Source organism: Theropithecus gelada, chromosome 13 (assembly GCF_003255815.1).
Source record: "Theropithecus gelada isolate Dixy chromosome 13, Tgel_1.0, whole genome shotgun sequence".
In the NCBI taxonomy this organism is placed as follows: Eukaryota; Metazoa; Chordata; class Mammalia; order Primates; family Cercopithecidae; genus Theropithecus; species Theropithecus gelada.
In genome coordinates this window covers 56,842,407-56,865,511 of record NC_037681.1, presented here as the reverse complement: position 1 = coordinate 56,865,511, position 23,105 = coordinate 56,842,407, and the positions used below count along the sequence as shown (strand labels likewise).

Below are 23,105 nucleotides of genomic sequence, written 5' to 3'. Positions count from 1 at the left end.
AACCACCACATATTTTCAGAGAAGCAGTAGCAGGTCCCTGATCTCCCTGGAGAGGCCTGGGTATTGCGACAGGGGCAGGGTTAGTTCCTCTCTGGGCCGGCAGACTGAGACTGTCAGGGTGAGGTCCGCGTTATCCTAACTGAGCAATCTGAGGTGAGCAGGTGGTGAGCTCTAATGCCAGGATGAAGATAAAGCTTTGCCCCAGGACTTGCTGAGGACTTGCTAGAACTGCAGGGGAGGAATGGAAAACAACTCCGGGACATCTCACGCTGCCTATGGAAAGATGTGACCCATCATCTACACCCAGGCATAGCTTCCCTCAGGGAAGTGTTTCTACACACTCTACCTGGCTTTAACATGCTAGAAGACAGACCACGGTGTCCTAAAAGAGTTCTAAACAAGGAACTTCAACATTCCTTTACTTTTGGATGAGACTAAATTAGGACAATTTCGATTTCAGAACTCTATACCATGCATACGCCTGTTAATCTGTAATTAGCACCTTTTCTTACCTTCACACACTGGGCAGCACTCTCCTTCAGGCACGTAGTACCTCTCACAGTTTATCTCACCACACTGGGCAGTGAAGCAGATGGCAACGCCCCCTTGGCATCGACAGAACCGACAGTTGTCCATTCGAAACATGTCTCCATCATAATATTCCACGTTGTTAAATATGCAGGCTGGCTTTGTATCTGAAAAGAGTTAAAACAAACAAAGCATATTTGTAGTCATCTTTTAGTTGTGTCCTTTGATGTTTTTCAAACAGCCTCTAGAAAATTTCTAATAGCAGGAGGTTATAGTTCGATGGAAATTTACTAAACTCAATATAAGTTTATGTAACAGAAAACAATAAAGTGAAGCAAAACAAAGTAAACAAAACACATTGTTATCCAGTTTACACCAAGGAACAGAAATTCCCCCTAGTAAAATCTACACTGACTTCCTTCCAACCCAGACAAAGGTAAACTTTATGACCATGACACTCACATATTTGGTATGTGCTTTAAAGTGATTCTATTTGTTTGGTTAAATCATTGTCTACCTCAAATGAATGATCCTGTCTCCATATTAGGTTTTGTTCTGCCTCAAAAATTTTATTACCATCTTTTTTGAAGTGGTGATGTTCGGTTCCTCCAGTGCTCTCTCTTATGTTCTTTTTCTCTATATATGGTATAAACACGTATAATTTTAATAGTGTTTGGCCTTTAACAAAATACTCTCTACATGTAACACCTCACTTAATCCCCATAATGAAGGTCTGACATAGGTATTATTATCCTGAGTTTAAAAGTGAGGAAATTCTAGGTAGTTTACTCAAAGTCATACAGCAAAAACAGTAGCTCTTCAACTGAAACCTTGTGCTCTTTCCACTGTGCTTCAGGGTTATGTTCTGCTAAGGACTCATAGTCCCATATTTAGAAGTCTCATCATGATATCAATGATTTTTAAATTTTTCTCTGCCTTGAAACATTCTCCCTACATTCATTCTTTAATTGTAGTTGATTTAAAATAACTCCCACCAAGACATCACAAGAAAACACAACTACGGATCAGTATATTATAAATGTAGACACAAACATCTTAAAAAAAATTACTAGCAGACCATATCCAGCAACATATAAACAAAATTGCATACCACGACCAAGTGAGACTTATTCCAAGAATGCAAGGTTGGTTTAACATCCAAAAATATTAATGTTAATATGACATGTCACAGAATAAGGAAAAAAAGCAACATGATCATTCAACACACAGTTTTTAGCATCTGACAGAATCTAATATTCTCTCATGATAAAAATGCTCAACCAACTAAGAACAGAATGGAACTTCCTCAACTTGATAAATGGCATCTATAAAAATCCTACAGCTCACCTCATACTTAATGGTGAAAGTCCAAGTACTTTCCCCCTAAGATCAGGAACAAGACAATGAAGTGTGCTCTCACCACTTCAATTTGACATAGTAGTGAAAATTCTAGCCAGAGCAAATAGGAAAAATAAATAAATAAAAAGCATCCAGATTGGAAAGGAAGAAGTAAAACTATCTCTAATTGTAGATGACATGACATGATCTTGTATATAAACAGTTCTAAGGGATCCATTAAAAAACGATCAGAAAGTATGAACAAGTTCAACAAGGTTGCAGGGTACAATTGCAACTCCCCAAATTGTGTTTCTACACACTAGTAATGACAATCAGAAAATGAGGAAAACAATTCCAATCACAATAGCATCAAAAAGTATACAATACTTAGGAATAAATTTAATAATGTAAGTGCAAACTTGTATTTTGACATTTTCAAAAAATTAAAAAGGCCTACATAAATGGCACATCCCGTGTTCATGGATTGAAAGACAACATTGTTTAAATGGAAATATTCCCCAATTGACGTACATGTTCAATGCAATCTCTATCAAACTCCTAGCTGGCTCTTCTGTAGAAATTGATAAGTTGATCCTAAAATTCATATGAAAATGCAAGGCACTCAGAAATGCCAAAACAATCTTAAAAGGGAGAACAAAGTTAGAGAACTCATACTTCCTGATTTCAAAACATAATACAATGCTATAGTATTCAAGACTATGTGGTACTGCCACAGGAATAGATATATAGTTCTATGGAATTGAGAGTTCAGAAATAAACTATCACATTTACAGATATTTTGACAAGATGGTCAAGACTCAATGGGGTTGAAAGTCTTGTTTTTTTGAGATGGAGTTTCACTCTGTCACCCAGGCTGGAGTAGAGTGGCATGATCTAAGCTCACTGCAACCTTTACCTCCTGGGTTCAAGTGATTCTCCTGCCTCAGCCTCCTGAGTATCTGGGACTATAGGTGCATGCCACCATGCCCAGCTAATGTTTGTATTTTTAGTAGAGATGGGGTTTCACCATGTTGGCCAGGCTGGTCTTGAACTCCTGACCTCAAGTAATCCAACCACCTTGGCCTCCCAAAGTGCTGGTATTACAGGTGTGAGCCACCGCGCCAGGCCTGAGGTTGAAAGTCTTTTGGGGCAACTGGATTATCTACATGCAAAAGAATAAAGAAGAAACCCCTATGTCTCACACCATATACAAAAATTAACTCAAAATGAATCATAGAGTTATGATCTAAATACAACAGCTACAACTATAGTGCTCTTAGAAGGAAGCCTAAGAGTTAATCTTTGTGTCCTTTGATAAGGGAGTGGTTTCTTAGATGTGACATTCAAAGCATAAGCAACAAAAGAACAAAAGAGATAAACTGGATTTCATCAACTTTGGGACTTAAAAGGACACCATCAAAAAGGTAAAAAGACAACCCTACAAACTGGGAGAGAGTATTTGCAATCATGTATCTGATTTTAAAAAACTGGTACCAAGAACTCCCATAATTAAATGATAAAAATAATGTAATCAAAATGGGCAAACCTTTGAACAGACACTTTTCCAAATAAGACAGAAATGGCCAATAAACACATGAAAAGATGCTCGAATCATTAGTCAATAGGGAAATTCAAATCTAAGCTGCAATGAACACCATTTCACACCCACTATGATGGATATAATTAAAAAATAGTAACGAGTACTGATGAGGATGTGGAGAAACTGGAATTCTCACAGATTTCTAGTGAGGATGTAAAAGCATAGCTGCTTTGGAAAACAGTTTGGGAGTTCCTTAATTTGAGTTACCATATCATCAAGCAACTCCACTACTAGGTATATACCCAAGAGAAATGAAAATATATACCCCACATAAAAGCACTATAAACAAATGTTCCTAGCAGCCCAAGAGCCAAGAAAAGAAAGAACCTAAATATCCATTAACTGATACATAAACAAAAAGCAGTGTAACTATACAATAAAATACTACACGGCCATAAAAACAAATGAAGTTCTGATATGCAATATAACATGAATGACACTTGAAAATACTATGCTAAGTGGAAGAAGCCAGTCACAAAAGACAACATATTAATACTATATAACTCTACTTATATGAACCACCCATCATAGGCATGTCTATAGAGATAGAAAGTAGATTAGTTGTTGCCTCGATCTGAGAGCTTTGGGGGAAAATGGGCAGTAACCGCAATCAGTTCAGGAGTTTTCTGGTGGCTTGATGAAAATGTTCTGAAATTGATTGTGTTGATGATTGCATAACTCTGAGCATACACTGAAAACAATAGAATTGCACAACTTAAGTTGGCAAATTACATGGTGTCTCCTAAAGCTATTTTTTAAAAAAGTACTCCTAAGCTGAAGAAAGTTCTCCCGAGGTGACGAGCCCTGATCAATCTGCTGGTGAAAGCTGGATGATGTCTTTCATGGGGTCTTGTATCCATCCCCAAATCATTTAATATGTCACCTTGCATGTCTAAAATACTTGCCCTGCATTTTGAGGATATGCATTTGCACTGCACTTGAGGACAATTACTTTCTATTTATTTTATAACAACCCCTCTAAGAAGACAGAACAAGTATTATTAATACCAGTTTTTTCAATAATGAAGATGAAACTTAAAGAGAGGAGGTGATTTGCTTAAAGTCACATGAATGAGACAAACAGTGATTTTATGTGTGCACACGTAGCACATGTGAATATTTAAACTCCTTCCATAGTGCTACATGGATATAACATTTTTTCAGAAAATTAATGTTAAAAAAGAATCATCTTATTGTATCTCAGAATTCTTCTATAGCTAACTAATCTGAGTTGGGATTGAAAGGAACTGGGCAGCTAGACTATAAGTTCCAAAAAGCATAGAAAATGGAGTACTTTTATACATTAAATTTGCAGGCTGTGGAGCGAGGCAAAATACCGTACTCTAACAAAATGACCATCCATGGAAACTAAAAAAAATTAATAAACCAATCAATATTAATTATTTGGTTGAGTTGATCAACCACAGCTACCATCTGGGTGAAGTCACAAACCCTGGTACAGATCTGAGGAAGTGTGAAGGACAGGTTCTGGTTATAAATAAAGCTGCTTCAGGTGGACTTGTTTTTATGGTAGGGTGTGCAAAAGGTTAAACAGGAAGGGATGGGACTGACAAGACAACTGTGGCACTTAGGCTTCACTAGCAAAAGCAAAAGGATCAAGGGAGTGGAGTGGAAGTGAGAAAGATGGAGAATCCTAAAAACACAGCCTGGAAACACAACCAATCTTTAAGGGTGAAAAAAGTCACACAACACAATGAAATCTGTTTGATGTTCGGAGAGATTTATAGAGGCTCTTCATAAAAGTATATGACAAAAAGGCTACCCGTGGTTTTTGAGGAGCAATGGCCAATTACTTCTTCAACTATCAGGGGTAGATGTGAATCTCAGAACAGTGTGGAGATTGCCACAACCTCCACAAAAGGATGATTTAAGTAGACGTGGAAGAGAAAAGGGTTATGAAGAAATAATTTACTGTGTAATTTGTACTTCTCAATATGAAACACAGAAGTGCCTTCTTAGTGATTTCTGTATGTGTTTCGTGTCTGAAGAATTAAACTTTATGTTTCTAAGTTCTGGAATCTTCCCTTTCTTCTTGAATATATTTCAGAACTCCTAAAACAGAATTTTGCAATACAGACTATTAGTATATGCTACTACCTACACCAAACTACACTGATTGGTGGATGGTGATAGACATACCTCAAAGATATTGTGGGTTCAGTTCCAGACCAGCTCAAGCAAGTCACATGAACTTTTTGGTTTCCCAATGCATTTAAAAGTTATGTTAACACTATACTGTAGTCCAAGCTTGTCTAACCTGCAGCCTGCGGGCCACATGAGGCCTAGGATGGCTTTGAATACAGTCCAACACAAATTTGTAAACTTTCTTAAAATATTGTAAGATTTGTGTGTGTGTGTGTGTTTTAAGCTAATTAGCTATCATTAGTGTTAGTGTATTTTACATGTGGCCCAAGACAATCCTCCTTCTTCCAATGTGGCCCAGGGAAGGCTAAAGATTGGACACTCCTGCTATAGTCTATTAAGTATACAATAGCATTGTGTCTAAAAAGCAACGTACATTCCTTAATTTAAAATACTTTATCGCTAAAAACTGCTAACGATCATCTGAGCCTTCAGGAAATAGTAATCTTTCTGCTGGTGGAAGGTATTGCCTTGATGCTGATGGCTGCTGACTGATCAGGATGGTGGTTGCTGAAGGTTGGGGTGGCTGTGGCAATTTCTTTAAATAACACAACATGAAGTTTGCCACACTGACTAACTCTTCCTTTCATGAAAGATTTCTTTGCAGCATGTGATGCTGTTTGATAGCATTTCACTTACAGTAGAACTTGTTTCAAAACTGGAGTCAATCCTCTAAAACCCTGCTGTTACTTTATCAACTGAATTTATGTAGCAGTCTAAAGCCCTGGTTGTCATTTCATCTGCTGAAGATGTTGTCACAGCATCCTCACCAGGAGTAGATTCTATCTCAAGAAACTACTTTCTTTGCTCATCCATAAGAAGTAACTCCTCATCCTTTCAAGTTTTATCATGAGATTGCAGCAATTCAGTCACATTCTGCATGTTCCACATTTAATTCTAGTTCTCTTGCTCCTTCTACCACATCTGCAATTACTTCCTCCACCGAGGTCTTCAGCTCCTCAAAGTCATTCATGAGGGTTGGAATCAACTTCTTCCAAACTCCATGTTAATATTGTGACACTTTCCCCTGAATCACCTGTGGTCTTAATGGCATCTAGAATGGTGAGTGAATCCTCTGCAGAAGGTTTTCAATTGATTTAGTTCTGATCCGTCAGAGGAATGACCATCCACAGTAGCTACAGCCTTACGAAATGCTTTTCTTAAATAACAAGACTTGAAAGTTGAAATGACTCCTTGGTCCATGGGCTGCAGAATGGATGTTGTGTTAGTAGGCATGAAAACAACACTAATCTTGTACACCTCCATCAGAGCTTGGGAGACCAGGTGCACTGTCAATGAGCAGTAATATTTTGGAAGAAACACCTTTTTCTGAGTAGTAGGTCTCAATAGTGGGCTTAAAATAATCAATAAACCATGCTGTCATCCAGGCTTTGTTGTTCTATTTATAAAGCACAGGCAGAGTAGATTAAGCATAATTCTTAACAGCCCTAGGGTTTTTGGAATGGCAAATGAGCACTGGCTTAAACTTAGTCATCGGTTGCATTAGCCCCTAATAAGAATCAGCCTATTCTTTGAAGCCAGGCATTGACTTCTCTCTTGTTATGAAAGTCCCAGATGGCATCTTTTTTCCATACAAAGCTGCTTTCTCTATACTGAGTATCTGTTTAGTGTAGCCACCTTCATCACTTATCATAGCTAAATCTTCTAGATAACTCTCTGCAGCTTCGACATGCAGCTTGTCCCATCCCTTCACCAAAACAAATTAAAACCAAAGTGAAAAGAGCAGTAATATTTATGGACGATGTTCTCTCCATCTATTCTTCCAAGCTACTGTTTTTAAAACTCAGGAGTTCTTGAGTTCTGTGTATTTTTAAATCCTTAGGTTTTCCTTTTATTATACTGATGATATGCTCTTAAAGTTGTGAATGTGGACTCGCTTCAATAAAGTCTTGCTAACTATACTCTCATAATTAATGGCTCGGTATTAAATATTGTAAGACTAAAAATATTTTTGCTAGTTTCAATTGGCTTATTCCACAGGGAGAAAGGGGAAGTGTGTGTGTGCTAGAGGACACCAAGCATATCCTATTTCAGGAAAAGGGAAAGAGAACAACCCTTATAAAGGATTACAACAATTTGTATCACTCTTCAACAAAATTAGCTTAACAAGCCCCCAAGAACACGAGGGGTGCTCAATAAACACATACTGAGTGGAGTATTTCTCTCAAAGTGCCAGAATATCTCCGTTGTTGTATCAGTAGAAGACATTATGTCCTTAGAAACATTACGAGCATAATTGCTATATAGACAGTGCGTTCTTAATCGATGTTTTCTGTAATAGTGTGTGTTTTTTTAAAATCAACAGGCTGCAGGTCTGAATTTTCTAGGCCAAAATTTTACATGAGGAGCAAGCTAACATTGGGTACGGCTCCCCTTTAAATGGTGATTTCACACGTTATATCTTAGAGAAAATTCTGTCAGGGCCAACACACGATTACTTCTAGTTTTTATTAACCTTACGTATATGTCTGAATAAAACAGGAACTAATTACTGGGTGGGCAGCATGACCTTCACCCAGGCTCCTCATTGTTAGCGCCGCATTTTAACTGTGAGAAGCAGAGTGCTGCAGGGACAGTGCTCCAAAATAGAACTATTTCAAATGGCACAAAACAGGCTAAAAACACAGGCTAAGTTGTATTCAGATTCCCTTTCTCTGAACTTACTTCATAACCCCCTGAAATTGCTTTTGGCTAGTTGTGCCACATACAAGTAATGCTCCCATCCGCACCCCATCCACCCACCACTCTTGGCACCACCGGGAAGAGGGTACTCTTCCTCTTTTGTACTGACGACTTGTTTAGAGCTGTGAATGGGGGCTAGCCTCAATATATACGGCCCTGCTAACTATGCTCTCAGAACTAATGGCTCAGTATTAAATACCATAAAGGCTAAAAATATTTCTGGTAGTTTCAACTGGCTTATACTCAGTAACAATACTATAGACTAATTCATTTACTCACTTGGGGAATGTTTTATAAGCAGGTCACACAGACAAGAGTCAGCTTTTGTCTACGACATTCCAACCAAGATACTCCATTTTATCTAGATGTTTGTGTACGTATGTTGGACAAATGTTCATATCTAAGAAACCAAATAATCGCTTGCACATTCTACACCTAGGATTTCAAACCCAAAAGCCTCCAGGAATGAGAGGTGGGCCACATGTAAGACAGTAGGGGGCACTGTGTTAAGTGGAGAGCACACACCCATCTAACAGTAGAGGCCATTGTCCAGCTCCAGCTGACTGCTGATGGAACACTTGTTTGTGGGCCGGAGCAGACGTACAACAGGTTCTTGATGAAGGTGGAGGGCTGTCACAACACTGCTTTGGAGGTCATATTTTTAGGTGATGATTTTGATGACTTCTAAGTTCACATAAAAGGAACATAATCACACCACATGTTCCTTCGGTTTCTAAATAACAGGGATCTTGTTCAGCCAATGCCTCGTAAGTTCTACTTTCGGCGCTTGTCAGAGAATGCAGTTACAAACTGTCATGAACTGGTTTGCAACTCTCCCATCCCTCCACCACAACAAAATAAAATCAAACTACAAAAAAAAAAAAAAAAAAAAAAAAGTAGTATTTATGGAGGATGCTCTCTCTCCATCTACTCATCAGGCTAGTGTTCTCAAAACTCATGAGTTTTCAAGTTCTGTGTATTTTAAAATTGTACGTTTTCATTTTAAAGTTTATCTTAAAAAGAAAAAAAACACATAAGCATATGGATCATATGGATGGCAGCATAGGAAGTGAGTGCGGCAGTGCATAACCCATTTCTGCACGTGGGGTCAGTCATGTTAACATTTCACCCGCAATCTCCTGAACTGGGGTCTACGGATCTACCTCACCATGTTGGGCAGTTCGCAAAATTGAGAAAAAATGTTCCAAGCACCTAGAGTCTAGCTGTGTCAATCTGACCTTTCAGAACTGAGCTGCATTTTAATATTTTGCCTTTGCTTTTTATTGAGAACAACCCCAGGAAACCCATTTCTGCATTTGTGGTGTTAATGCAATCAAGCACATGATCAACTTCATCATTCAATGGGATGAAATCCATTCCTTTCCATATGAAAAATCTCAGAGAGACGGTTGTCTCGTCCAGCAGGCATTTTTCTCTCTGAAAATAAGAACTGCGTATTTGACTCTATCTCCTTTTTCACTTTGATGGCCAGAAAACTGGGGGCCTAATTTAACGTTTAACTCCCACAACTGCACAGGCACTTATGGACTACATACCTGTGGGTGCTTTCTGTTTGATTTTTCACTTTCAACTTTTACTTACAATTCTATGGCTGTGATTCTCCTTTCTCATAAATATTTTACCACTATGTTATGGAATCTGTTCTCACTGTAAAGTTTCCTCAAATCTTCTGTGGATAAGCAAGTGTTTTTATACATATAAAACAGACCTCTGCTTTTCTAAGTGATGATAATGAATCTTTGATATGTAATATCTATCTTGTAATGGTGACCTTACAACAACAGATTTTTCCAGGACATTAGGTGGTAAGTATGTTTATATTTACATACAGAAACACATTCATATATCAATATATATGTGTCTGTATGAGTATGAAGGTATATGTCAAAAGAAGTAAAATATAGACTTTGAGACACAATGTTCTTAACAGTATTTTGTAGGATTATGAATCTTCACAGCATTAGTTCCTAGTCTCCTCTACAGGTGAATGACTGATATAATAGAGTCAGTTGTGCAGGATTACGAAGAAAGCAAAAATCACTCAACAAGTTTATGGTGGCAAGAAAGAAGCATCCACCAGAGATGTAGTGACTGTGTTTTGTCCACTCAACATCTTCTCATGACAGATGGCAACTCCTATTCCAGAAGTCAGAGCGCTATAGTAAGTGGCAATAAATTAGGACAGGCCCTGCAGACTGATCCCAAGGCTGCTAAAGTGGAGGTGCGGCTATTAGTAGTTTGAGACACATCAGACTGCAGCAAGACATAAAGTCAATGTTCTGATAAGAGAGGCATGACCCATGGGTATCCAGAACCAAGAAGCAAAGAGAGAAGAAGGGCACTCACTCCGGTTCCTCACCCACAGGAAACACCAGCAAATCTTTCTACTAGAGATAGTTTCAGGGGACAAATGACTTAAGATTAAAGCAGTAAGAGATGGAGGATTCCTACAAAGTAACCCATTTATGGACTGACATTTAACAGACACCTCTAGAGGGAACTAAGATGACACGAATGAGATCACTGACTGGCTCATGCAACAAAATCTGGGTGTCTTCTGTGAGGCAGATAATAGGGTAACATCCACAGACACAAGGATGAATGTGACAGACTCCTGTCCTCCAGCAGTTCACATTCTGGAGCGAGAGACAGGCATGAGCGTAAGTATTTTCCAAGTGATGAGCACTGGATGAAGCGCATCTGAGACGCTGGGAACCCAGGCAAGCAGTGACTATTTCTGTCTCCAGTGGTACAAGTATTCACAGAATCTCACCTATCATAAATTAAACGGTAGCACCTCCAGAAAAAAGGTCTGTTTGGCTATTTCCTTGTGTTTAATGGATGTTATTACTGGTTAAATAATGACTGGAGTGGGGAGAAGCACCGAGAGGTGATTTAAGTGTAGAGAACTTTTTCTGTTCCCCCTTCCTGTATGCTTCTATTTATAAGGCCTGTAAGTTAGGAAGCTCAACCTTACCATCTCTATCCCCCACCCGCAATGTCCAGGACTGTGCCTCTGGATGTGAATAGAAAGTGTGCACATAGAATACTAAAGATTATTGGCTGGGCACAGTGGCTCACGCCTGTAATCCCAGCACTCCCGGAGGCCGAGGCAGGTGGATCACAAGGTCAGGAGATCGAGACCATCTAGGTTAACACAGTGAAACCCCGTCTCTACTAAAAATACAAAAAAATAAGCTGGGCGTGGTGGTGGGTGCCTGTAGTCCCAGCTACTCAGGAGGCTGAGTCAGGAGAATGGCGTGAAGCTGGGAGGCAGAGCTTGCAGTGAGCTGAGATCGTGACACTGCACTCTGGCCTGGGTGACAGAGTAAGATTCCGTCTCAAAAAAAAAAAAAAAAGAATACTAAAGATTATTTGCATCTGAGGCAAAATTCCAGGTAGATCACCTGTATTATTTAATTTAACTGTTACTCAGTCCATTTTACAGCTGTGGAAACTGAGGCCCAGGGAAACCAAGAAGCTTCTTTAAAGTTAACCCAGCTAGTGAGTGCAGGACCCAATTTTCAAACTGTGGTTATTTAGTTCTAGTCTGTGTTCTTTCTTAACCATAAAGCCATACTGCAAGTGTTTATTCAAAGCAAAAATAAACAATAAAAAACAACATGTGGCCATGGACCTAAAAATCACAGGATGCAACCAAATAGGACTCAACTGCAATATAACCTTTCTTGCCTTGGAAGGAGGGCAGGAAACCTTATGATATCTGAATTCCTACAGGAAGTATTTGATATGAATATTTCTATGTGTAATTTTGTTGTATTTGTCCAAATCCATCTCAATCTTCCTGTGTGTACAAGTATTGACTAAATAATGCTCCGAATGGTTACTGACATGTAACTTGAGTTTCATTATTTTTTGTTAATGAATATTCTGGTAGAGAAGCATGTTGTAGGTTCCCCTTCCTTCTATCACCTAAACTCAATAAACATCAAGCCACCAAACACCAAATCCTCCCATATAAAGTCAAAGGGAGAGGCAGATTCTGTCAGAAGGAATCTCGTGACCCAAGAATCCTTTTTCAGGGCCACATGGGTCAAGTCTAAAGCAGGCCACTACCAGTGACCACCCACTGATTAAAGATGTCCCCTCCACTGCCTCTCAGCCCTTTGGCTAAGATCAGGTGCAAAGATGTTCTAAGTAGGAAAATGCTAAACAAGATGAGCAATGTTTTTCCTGTTCCCAAGTGTGCCAGGCCCAATGTAGTTTTACCCAGGTCACCTCCCGACAGCCATGGGACCAGTTACTGAGTGACAGCAGGAAAACTATCACAGGCTCCAGGATCCTTTTCCTGAAATTCCTAAGTTTTAGAAATTCTGTAACACAGCTGAGTATGAGAGCTACATGCAATCTGCTATTGCATCTCCAGAATCCTCTTTCTGATGGGTGGAATGATAGCTCCTAACCTAACTTTCTTTACTGCACTGTGGATTTTAAGCAAACCTTTTTGAGTGCCCTTCAGCAAGTCCCTGAAGGTTAATAACCCTGCTTTGTAAAAGGCAGAAGCAGCTACATTGAACCCTCCCTCCTCCTCCTCCTGCACAAATGTACACTCTCTGAGAACAAGAGAAACCCCACGTACCATTAACACATTCAAAGACATCACAGCACTTTCCAGGTGTCCCATCGCCACGAGAGACTATGCGGGGAGTGGATCCCACCTCACACACGGGGAAACCACATAAGCCAGAGAGACACTCGCATCTGAAACCAAAGAAAAGGGAAGGAAAACCCCATGAATAAACAACAACACAGAAGTCGGGAGACCACAAACAAAGTGGCAGTGGCTGTGGTCTATATGACCAGTACCTGGTCTATATGACACTGCCTCCTTTATCTGGTGTCACTGGGAAATGGGAAGGCAGGAGGGGTTCTGACATAATTTGCTTTCAAATAACTAAGGCTTGTCTCCTTTATATACATCCCAATTTTTAACTTTAACCATTTTGACAGAAGTATTTCTAAAACGCATTACCTCATTTCTTACTTAACCAGACTGGTATGGAGCGTAACAAACATTTTCTGGCTGACTCAGGGACATCTTCATATGTATCTGTTATGCTCTTCTGTGAATCGATGCTTGCACAGGCTAATACAGAGTGAGTGTTCCCATGCTAAATGGCCCCATGGTGCTCCTTCGCTGCAACTGATGTTTAGGTGTTTTTCATAGATTTTCTGACTCCTGGTTCAATGATTAAGTTATTAGCTTTTTAGTGTTTTCTTGTCAGTGTGATGTCTCAAAGTCCACTCTCATCTTGAGCCATATTTAATTTATGATTGTACACAATAAAAGAAATGGACTGAAGACTGAGGAGCTCTTTATAAAGAGAGGGCCTAAGTTGTAGTAAGTGAACTTTATGACAGCTATCTTGGGAGCTGAAAGTCTTAATTTTTGGATCTTAAGCTACCACCTGAGCATTGATCTCTGCACGCATGAATGGGGTGTTCCATGAGCTGCAAGCTGGCTGTGCTGGCTCTCACCCCTAACTTCAATGCTGCTGCAAAAATTGCTAAACACAGAGGCGTGGGCAGGTGAAATAAGAGGAGACAAAATGTTGCATCCCCAACAATGAAAGAGAGGCAGGACATAAGAAACTCCGGGCAGCTGGGTGTCAGCATGTGAATGTAAGATGAGGAAAGAGCCGCTAGATTTCTGCCCTGGGACTCCCCTGGGGAGAGACGTATGGGTCAGAGGGTGGAGAGGATGACGGCGGGAGTTCCCAGGTTGACAGGAGTAAAAGGAAGGCATCCTAAAAAAAGACATCCTGGCAGGAAGTATGTGGGTATTTATGTACGGTAGAGGTCAAGATCAGGGGAGGTAACATTCCCAGCAGGGAAAACTATCAACACATTCATTAACTGTGCTTTTGTACCCCCCCCTTCTTATTTAAGTAATTGGGTTGTTCACCTATTGTTCTTTGGATCTTTAATAAATTAATATATGCTTATAGTCCACAAGTACCTCAATAATCAGGCCCAGAGATTTAATTACATTTATAATTAACCATGGAACTAGAAAAGAAATGACTTCAGGTTAAGATTTGCATCAAAGACTATTAAAGCCACTGGGAAGGTGGCTTTAAACACCCCACTATCACCCCAAAGCAGGCTCTCTGAGGATTCTTCCATGTGGGGTGACAGTTCTATTGGATTCCTGGGAGAAGAGGGTGTTAGGTCATTCAGGTTTTGCTGCAGTGGTATTTCTACCAATGGTTTCAAGTAACGGTTTGCCTGTTTTGTGTGAGCAGAGCTTGGAGCTCTCAACTCACAGTCTATATTCCTGCAGGACAATCACTTTCTAGTGCTGAGTAAATGTGAGCTGGGCTTTTAGTGCCTGATAAGGTCATCCCATACTTTGTCATGCTTATATGCCTAGCCATTGCAATGGTAAGCACATAATCGTACTGCTGTGATATAACAGTAACATTATACTGTTTACATTTATTGTACTTGGCACTCTGTACAACTTAAAACTCTCTGGAGTTTATAGATGAATGGAACTAGAGTACTGACAGGCCACACACTGATCCCAATGCATAGATGTGATTACAATGAAAGCAACCTTCAAGAATAGCTGGTTAACTTTCTCTTACATATCTTCTATGATTCCACATTCTTGCCTACAGATGTGCTCCAGGGAATCATTCTGATCTAAACAGAGAGTGTACCGCCAACCAAAAAATACCCATTCAGATGTTGTCCTTCAACACTTGAACAACCTTTACTGACCGTGCGTGCGGACTTACGTGCTGGGTTCTCTGCTAGGCTGTTAGGAGTCACACCACACTGAACACCCATGACTAAGTCTGCCATTAAGTCTTTTTTTTCTGTTTATGTTTGACCTATTTTCCCAACATTTGTTTAAAAAATTTACAATTTTAGAAATATATTTAGGGAGTATAAGTGCAAGTTTCTTACAGCCATATATTGCACAGAGGTGAAGTGTGAGTTTTTAGTGTACCTGTCACCCAAAGAGTAAACATTATATGCATTGCAACTTCCTAACATTTAAATATTCCTATTATTTTTCTAGAGTCCCTTACAAGTTGTCTCCAGCAGGCTGTAGAAGAGCGGAAGCTGCACCCAACTACCTATTAACCCACCTAGGAAGGGAAAATGTTTTATGCTGAATCTTTACATCTAAACTGACTGCATAATAAAGATCCTGGCTTTGCTAGCTGGTGTGACACCAGCTCCTGTCTCCTTGTCTCCTTCCCTGCAAAGCCTTCTGATCTACCTGTTGCCATCTTTTGACTTTTCACAGCCTCCCCTGAACCTGAAATTAGTATCTTAATCAAGAAAGAGCTTATGAAAGAACAACAAAAGGTAAAAATCTGGGCTGAGGTCAGATATCTATTGGGTAGCTATCTATTCGGTTAAAACCTTACTGAAACTGCCAGTTTTGCAGGTCGAAATGGTCAAACAGCATTTCCTTATGTTCAACATAATACAACACACATCAGTTATCTTTTAACAGGTATGTTTACATTCACTCAGGTAACAAAAGGGGACCCCATCATGACCCATATTTGCCCAGGAAGTCTGTTACATCTATAAATGATATGAATCCCATGTAGTTTAAAAAAATTCTTCAGTAAGATTATTCTAGATGCTCTGGTTAACACACACTGCAGGAGGTATTCTTCCCTTTCACCGATGGGAACAGGAGTTACACAGCTTAGTCAAGTGACCTGATTTTAAATAGGGTTTCCTGTTCTCTGTGTTTTCCACTAGAAGAGACTAGATTTTCCTCTACTGAGTCATGAAGAGGAAATGCTAAACTACAGAAGAACTGACGCATGCAACCTGTACCGTCCTCACCACGTTCTTTCTCTTCATTTTAATACTTTTTGTCCTCCCTCATCTTTCCCCTACCCTTTATCCCCATCTCTGGAGAAGGAGCAAGCGAAGGAAAGGAGAACACAAAAGGGACAGAGGAAACAGACTACCATGACAAACGCTGCAGTGAGCTGATTTCAACACTTACCCTCATTTCTGAAGCCCTCTCCCCAATTTCCAGTTCTAGTCCAATCTCCCCCTGCCCAAGTCTCCATCTCTCCCAAATCATGCCACATCCATCCTAAGGCTCAGTTTCCGAACTTCTGCAGTCAAAATTTATCTTCCATTACTCCTCATTTTATGTATCACTTTCTCAGCCTAGTATTCAACACTCTGAAGTCCATATACCCCTTTTCCAATTCTGTTTCCCAGTATTTCCCTTCATTTTCCAGTGCTACGGTTATGCTCTTTTCTCCAAGTCAGTCCCCACTTTGCTGTCTCTGCACTGCCTGCCCTAATGGCCCCTGCACATTCCTCATCCAGCCCTTACGCTCAGTTGTCTTTCTAGGCCAACCTCAGATAATAGCTTCCTCTCTGAACCCTCAAACACCACACTTTTCTTACAGCACCCTCTTTCTCTATTTTGTGGTAACGTGAGGACTCATTTTAACATAAGCTCTTTTAGTACCTACCATGCTTAGTCATACAAATGTTTCTTACGTGGAAGTGAACTGGAGATTAACAAGACAGGAATAACATTAACACAACAGAACAAAAACACAAAAGAAAGAGAGGAGAGCACTGAGACTTCTATACTGTGAACTCATAAAGGCCACCTCAGGCAGACCTATTTGCATGACACCTTGAGCAGAAGTGCTAAGGGTTTTAAAAAATGAAACAAAATAGCTTTATTGAGATATAATTCACTTACCATAACATTCACCCTTTTAAAGTACACAATCCAGTGGTTTTATATTCAGAGGGTTGTACAACCATCACCAGTACCTAATTTCAGAACATTTTCATCACCTCAAAAAGAAATCCTGTACTCACTGGCAGTCACTCCCTTTCCTCCAGTCCCCGGCCCTTAGCAATCACTAATTTATGTTCTGTCTCTACAGACTTGCCAATTCTGGGCAGTTCATATAAATGGAATCATACAGTATGTGGGCTAAGGGCTTTTTAACTTCAAAGAAGATGCAACCTGTATTTGCAAGTAACCAGAAAAATAAACTCTGAATGTAATCCTCAGAGTTAATATAATGATCAATCGAGGTACCACATTAATAAATTTTTGCATAATGTAATCAAAGCTGCAGCCAGGTGGGACTTGGTTAAGCTGTTTTTTTTTTTTTCTCAAGTAGGAAATGGATTCAAGCTCAGTGGGCACCTGAGTGCCTGAGTACAATGGAACTCAGAAATCACGGAAACCCCTAGAGGGCACTCACCCCCTTAGGAGGTTCTGCTGGCTGAAGGGTGGTGAGTACACACTTATGCTTTCCCTTCATGTCCTGTGCTTCCTGGACTTCACAGACAATCCCAGGCAGGCCAGAAGGTCAGAGTCCAAGCTCCTGGGCATAGCTTGCAAGGTGCTCCTAAATCTGCCTCTACCTGTTATTAGTTTCCACACTCTACTGGTTCCTGCACACACCCTACACTCCAGCAACAACGATGATCTCACGCCACTGAACCACCTGTCCCCACCCCTTATCACTCCAGCCACAGCTCACGTCCACCCAGCCTCAAATCTCTGCCTCTCCCTTGCCCCTGGTGAATTGCCCACAACCTTAAGACCACCCACTCTATAAGACCTTCTCTGGTCAAAAAACAAACAGGATTAAATTTCCCTCCTCTGACTTTCAACAGTACATAAGGGTACCTAACTCTTGAAGCGCACCGACCCATCATACTAAATCAAAATCAGACTGTTTCTCCTGTGAATTCCTCTAGTGCAGGGGGCATGTCTTACTTGTTTTATAAACAATAGTAAAAAAATGATAAAGGTACCCAACCGATAACCTGAAATAAACTTTTTCATGGATACAAGTCAGGGGTTAGAGCATGTATTGTTTTATGTTTTTTATTTTTATACATTTTAGACTGCAAGCTTGTAGGTATGGTGCTTTTCAAAATTACTATGTGGAAGGAAGGACTATGGAATGTGTTTAAAATGCAGATTCCAGGGTACCCACTCAAACACTGTTTTTCTGCAAGTTTGGGAAGCGGCTCCAGAATCTGCCCATATGATAATCTGCTCTCCAGGAGATTCTGCTGATGGGAACCTGCAATCCACTTTCCAAGAACTTTGTGCCTAGATGTGCACAGCCTGGGTGGTCACAGTTTAATTTGTACTTTCCAGTGGAAAAAAAAAACCAAAACCAAGTACAACTAGTTTTAGCATTATAATGAGAAGAATGATTACTAGTACTTGTTTCTGATCACTTACAAAGACTCCTTCCTGCCTGCATACCATTGCTTAAAAGTGAGAGATACTACCTACGAGGGAAGAACAGAACAGAAATATTACCAATTTATCCAGTACTGTCACCCAAAGAAGAAAAATGTGCGACGGCTAGCAAGCTACTTAAATTCTTGGGGACTGTTTTCCCATCCATCAAGTGAGATAGCTGGATCATAATAAACTTTTTTCTAAATATAAAATCCTTTGATTCTATCATTGCCATTCCCATTCCTGTCACTGCTGCAATCTGACCTCAGTTCATCCTCTTCTCACTCCCTGTCCTTCGGGAACATCAGTTACCTCGCATCCCTTACTCACCTGATCCTCCTCCTCTCCAAGCACCTCAACCTTCAGGCCCAGCTCAAGATAGGGTTTTTGCACTGGTGATGCTTTGGTTTTCGTGGGGCCATAATAATTATGTAGCTTTTCTTTTTTTCCCTACTAAAGAACTCTAAGCAAGGCTGGAAAAGAAACAACATGATAGATGCTGTTGTCTCCCTACCACTAGGCATGTTTCAGACCCTACATAACTAAGTGGAAGGGTCAACAGTTTGTTTTACTACAATGACCACAGAAACCTTAAAGGAGGATAACCTATAGGAGATCCTGGAGGAGGCCATAGGGGTAGGAGTCCTGTTTGTCCCTCCCACAGCCCTTTCAGCAAAGAACAGGAGTGCCCCTCAACCTCCACCCCATCCTGTCCCCCCAGAGGTATCCTCCTGGTGTAGGTGCTGATGTTATCCTAACACTCCCCACAGTAAGCTCCTTCTGCAGAGGAGGCAGCTCGGAAGCAGCAAGTCATCACACTCCTCACCCTCCCCAGCAGACCCTGATCTTCCTCCGCCCATATCCTAGAGGAAAACAAGTCAGTGAGGTATTCTGGAAAAGATTTCTTCCAATACTGGATGTACTACACACCGGAACTGAGTGCTTGAGGCCTTCAAAAGTGGAGGCATCACTGACTATAAATTAAAAACTACTATTTACAGGTGGGTGGGAGGTCTCCCTTTAGTCAGGAAACAAGGATAAATGAGGAATGAAAAGGGCAAAGCACTTGTGTTACTAGGATTCTACACAGTGTATTAATGATATAGCTTGTTGGGAATGGAAATTATAATGACACATAAAACACAGTACTATTCTATAAAAAGTAGTTTCAACTTTAATTAAATTCGATGTACCATCTTTCTTCTGATTAAATTTTTTACCTCTTTCCAAGAATATGTGTGTGTGTGTTTTTTTTTTTTAAAGCCTGCAAACAAAATATCCAAAAAGAAACAGGTTTCCTAACTGAGGGTCCAACTCTTATGGAAAACAGCACTCCTCTCTAAGAAAGTTCCTTAGGCTCACAGTTTTCCTCATGCTTCACCGTAAGAGATTTACTACTCTCTGTGTATGAATAACTAACTAACCCTCCTTCCCTCTTTCTCCCCATCTCAAGTCTATTCCTGCATGATTTCCTGGCATTTCCACTCCCCCAGCACTGACAAATGTGCTGTAGCCACAGCAAGTGCAGCCCTGCTCTGGGGATCATACTCTCGCCCTGCAGCAATCCCTCCCCTGTGTACAGTGAGCTGTCACCTGTCAACCAGAAACTGCACCTTCTTCACCACTTTCCCTTTGGAAACCACCAGAAAATCACTCTGCCTTTTGTTGTGGTGGTGGTGGTTGTTTTATGCTTTGTTTTTCTTTTGGGGGGAGGAATCAAAGGTCATGCTCCCATGTAGGGAAGGTAAAGACAATTAGGTTTGGGTTCAGTGTATACTGTTTGGGTGATGGGTGCCCCCAGATCTCACAAATCACCGCTAAATAACTCACTCATGTAACCAAATACCACCTGTTTCCCAAAAACCTATGGAAATAAAAAATTATAAAATAAATAAAAAATAAAATAAAATATTCCTTTGCCTTCCTACTATTGGTAATAATAATAAAGCAGTCATTAAGCTCTTCTCTTCCTAGCTTCCTCCTCAAGGCTGCCATGTGGCTCAGGAAGCTTATCTTAAGGTGCTAAGTTGAAAGAAAAGTGGTATAAGCAGCAGGAAAAAAGAAGCTGTAAGTCTACGTGGTTCCTGCAAGAATTTACCAATTATCTTCTAGGACTCTGCCCCACAGAAAGTAGGTGTGGTGGGGAGAAAACAATGGCATCTTTCACAAATTACTACCTTGATGTGACTGGCTAAAAAAAAAAATCGGGGTTAGTTTTGAAGAGACTCAAACTAATCGGGTGGCGGGGCGGGGACGACACAGCAGAAACACAGCTGAAAATAATCGCAGGGCCCGTGCCCTCGTTGAAATGTTAGAGCTGGGATCTGGCAGAAATCCTGGGCCACTCAGTCCAGCTCAACAATCCGATATCGCGTATCGAGAGCTGGCCAAGTCCCAGGAATGGAAGACTCCCTGCCTTCACTTCCGTAGGTCTAGGGGAAGACAATGGCATCTGCTTTCGTGGCTGGCAGGATGGCTTTAGAGAGTAAGACGGGATGGGAGTGAGAGCTGCATGAAGGGCTAGTTAGGAAAAGTAGGAAGGGAAACTGGCACATCACACTGTGGAAAGGAGAACTGGGCTGGGACATGGAGAATAAGTTTTAGTATAGGAACATAAGTTATTCCCACTTCAGAGCAGAATTGCCAACTGCCTCAGAAAACAGATGCTTTGAAACAATGAATCAGCTTGTTATGAACATGTAATGATTTTGTAGCTATTTACTGAGTGTGTACATGCAGCAGGCACTAAGCTGGACTGGGGCTGGGGATACACAGGGTTCTGGCCTTAAGTTTAGGGAATTTAGTTTAGGGAAGCTTTGTATATATAACCACAAATGAGAACACAATGGGATGTTGACTATTCAATCTCCTCCCCAGAGCACACAAAGAATAAACACCAACGATGTCTGGACTAACCTTCTATTTGAAAATCTGACCAAAGCCTCCACTGCCTGGCTGCTAACACTCCTTCAGGCCGCCAGAGACATCTGGGGCCTGAGCTGGCGCTGAAACAGATGACTTTAAGCATGTGTCCACTTGGATTCCTTTGGGCAGTCAATTCCCAGCCTCTCATCCTTGTCATCAGTGCAAAGTGAAAGACTGTATTGTCTCTCATCCTCCAAGGAACGCACATCCCCAGAGAGCACTGCTCTGGGACTCTTTCTTCTGTGCCAACCTCCCTTCCAACTGACTCCCCTGCTTCCTCCAAACTTTCCTCTGCAGACAAACCCCCTCTTCCTCTGAACATACCACACAATACACCACTCAAATTTGTTTCTAACATTTACCTGGCTCTCCCCTAAAGATTCTATTTCCTTATAGCCTTCTCCAGTGAGACTGAGAATCCCCACCTCCTACTCACTTGTTCACCTGGGATGGAAGGGAGGTCAAAGTTCTCTAACTTGACCACTTGCTACTTCCACGTAGTTGCTTTCCTCTCTCATGCTTCCCTTCCTGTGACTCTGTCTCCTATCCAACGCTTTAGGGGGCAGAGGTTTGGGGAATGCACTTTGACAACAAACCAGTCTTAGGTTCAAGTTCTGGCCACTTAGGAACTATGTGACCTTGGGTAAGTTGAGCAATCTCTCTAAGCCTCAATTGTAGCCTACATACAGTGGGGATGATTAAAGCACCCACATGTCATATGACTGCTATGTGGATTAAATGAACTGATGAAAAGCATCCAGGATAGTGCCTGGAACACAGAAGCACACAACACCTGTTAGCTGTTTTATATGATTATAATTTGAGAGGCTTGAGAGTCTATGTGGACAAAGTATTTTCAACACTCTGGCCTCACCTGATCTTTTGGAATCCAGTGACCCTTGCTGCCTCCTCTACTTCGGTGACTCAGTCCTGCGGCCACAGTTCTCTGAACTCTCTGAAGTCAGGCATCCTATCTGCTGATCACAATGGTGCATCCTTCCAGTTCTCCCTGGCCCTTGCTCTACCACACTGACACTTCAAAGTCACTGAGGCGTCTACTCCCCAGATCATTTCCTTTTTTCTGCAGCCTGAACCTCCTCCTGACTGCACCTCTTTAACAATGGAGCCCAAAACCCACGGTGTTTCACTTGAACCACCATCTTCCTCACGCCTTTACCTTTCCTGCCTCTTTATCCTCCTTCTGTATCTGTCTCCTCCAAACCCAATGTATTTAATTCCAGAGACCGCAAACCTGAATGTCTACAGGAGTCAGGCAGAAATCCTAGAAGAGTAGAGGGGGGCTGTAGACACCTCAAGAAGGTCTGTGACCTCTAACAGGGAATCACTACTCATTCCATGCTTAAGGGTAAACTCAATGAGGGCATACCTTCCATGTACTCAAGAGAAGTCAGATTTTTATGTGAAGTATGCCAGTTTTTAAATATCAGTGACTAATTTAAAAATAGAAAAAAAAGGGCACATTAAAGAAAACATGTCTTGGGGTAAAATTCAGCCCCAAGAACTACCAATTGTAAACTGTGATTCAATCCTTTGACTTCCTCTGTGCTGATACTGAAGCTG

The 23,105-nt window shown here is 40.8% G+C and overlaps 1 protein-coding gene across 3 annotated transcripts in view; it reads right to left on the bottom strand.

The window, feature by feature from the left end:
- CRIM1 (cysteine rich transmembrane BMP regulator 1) overlaps positions 1–23,105 on the bottom strand; it is a 196,600-nt gene that overhangs the window by 72,978 nt on the left and 100,517 nt on the right. For all 3 annotated transcript variants that reach the window (XM_025405783.1, XM_025405785.1, XM_025405784.1), the window contains 2 exons: positions 12,954–13,075; positions 513–695 (listed from right to left, as the gene is read on the bottom strand). In XM_025405783.1, the coding sequence (XP_025261568.1) occupies positions 513–695; positions 12,954–13,075 (305 nt within the window). The remainder of the gene's footprint in view (positions 1–512; positions 696–12,953; positions 13,076–23,105) is intronic.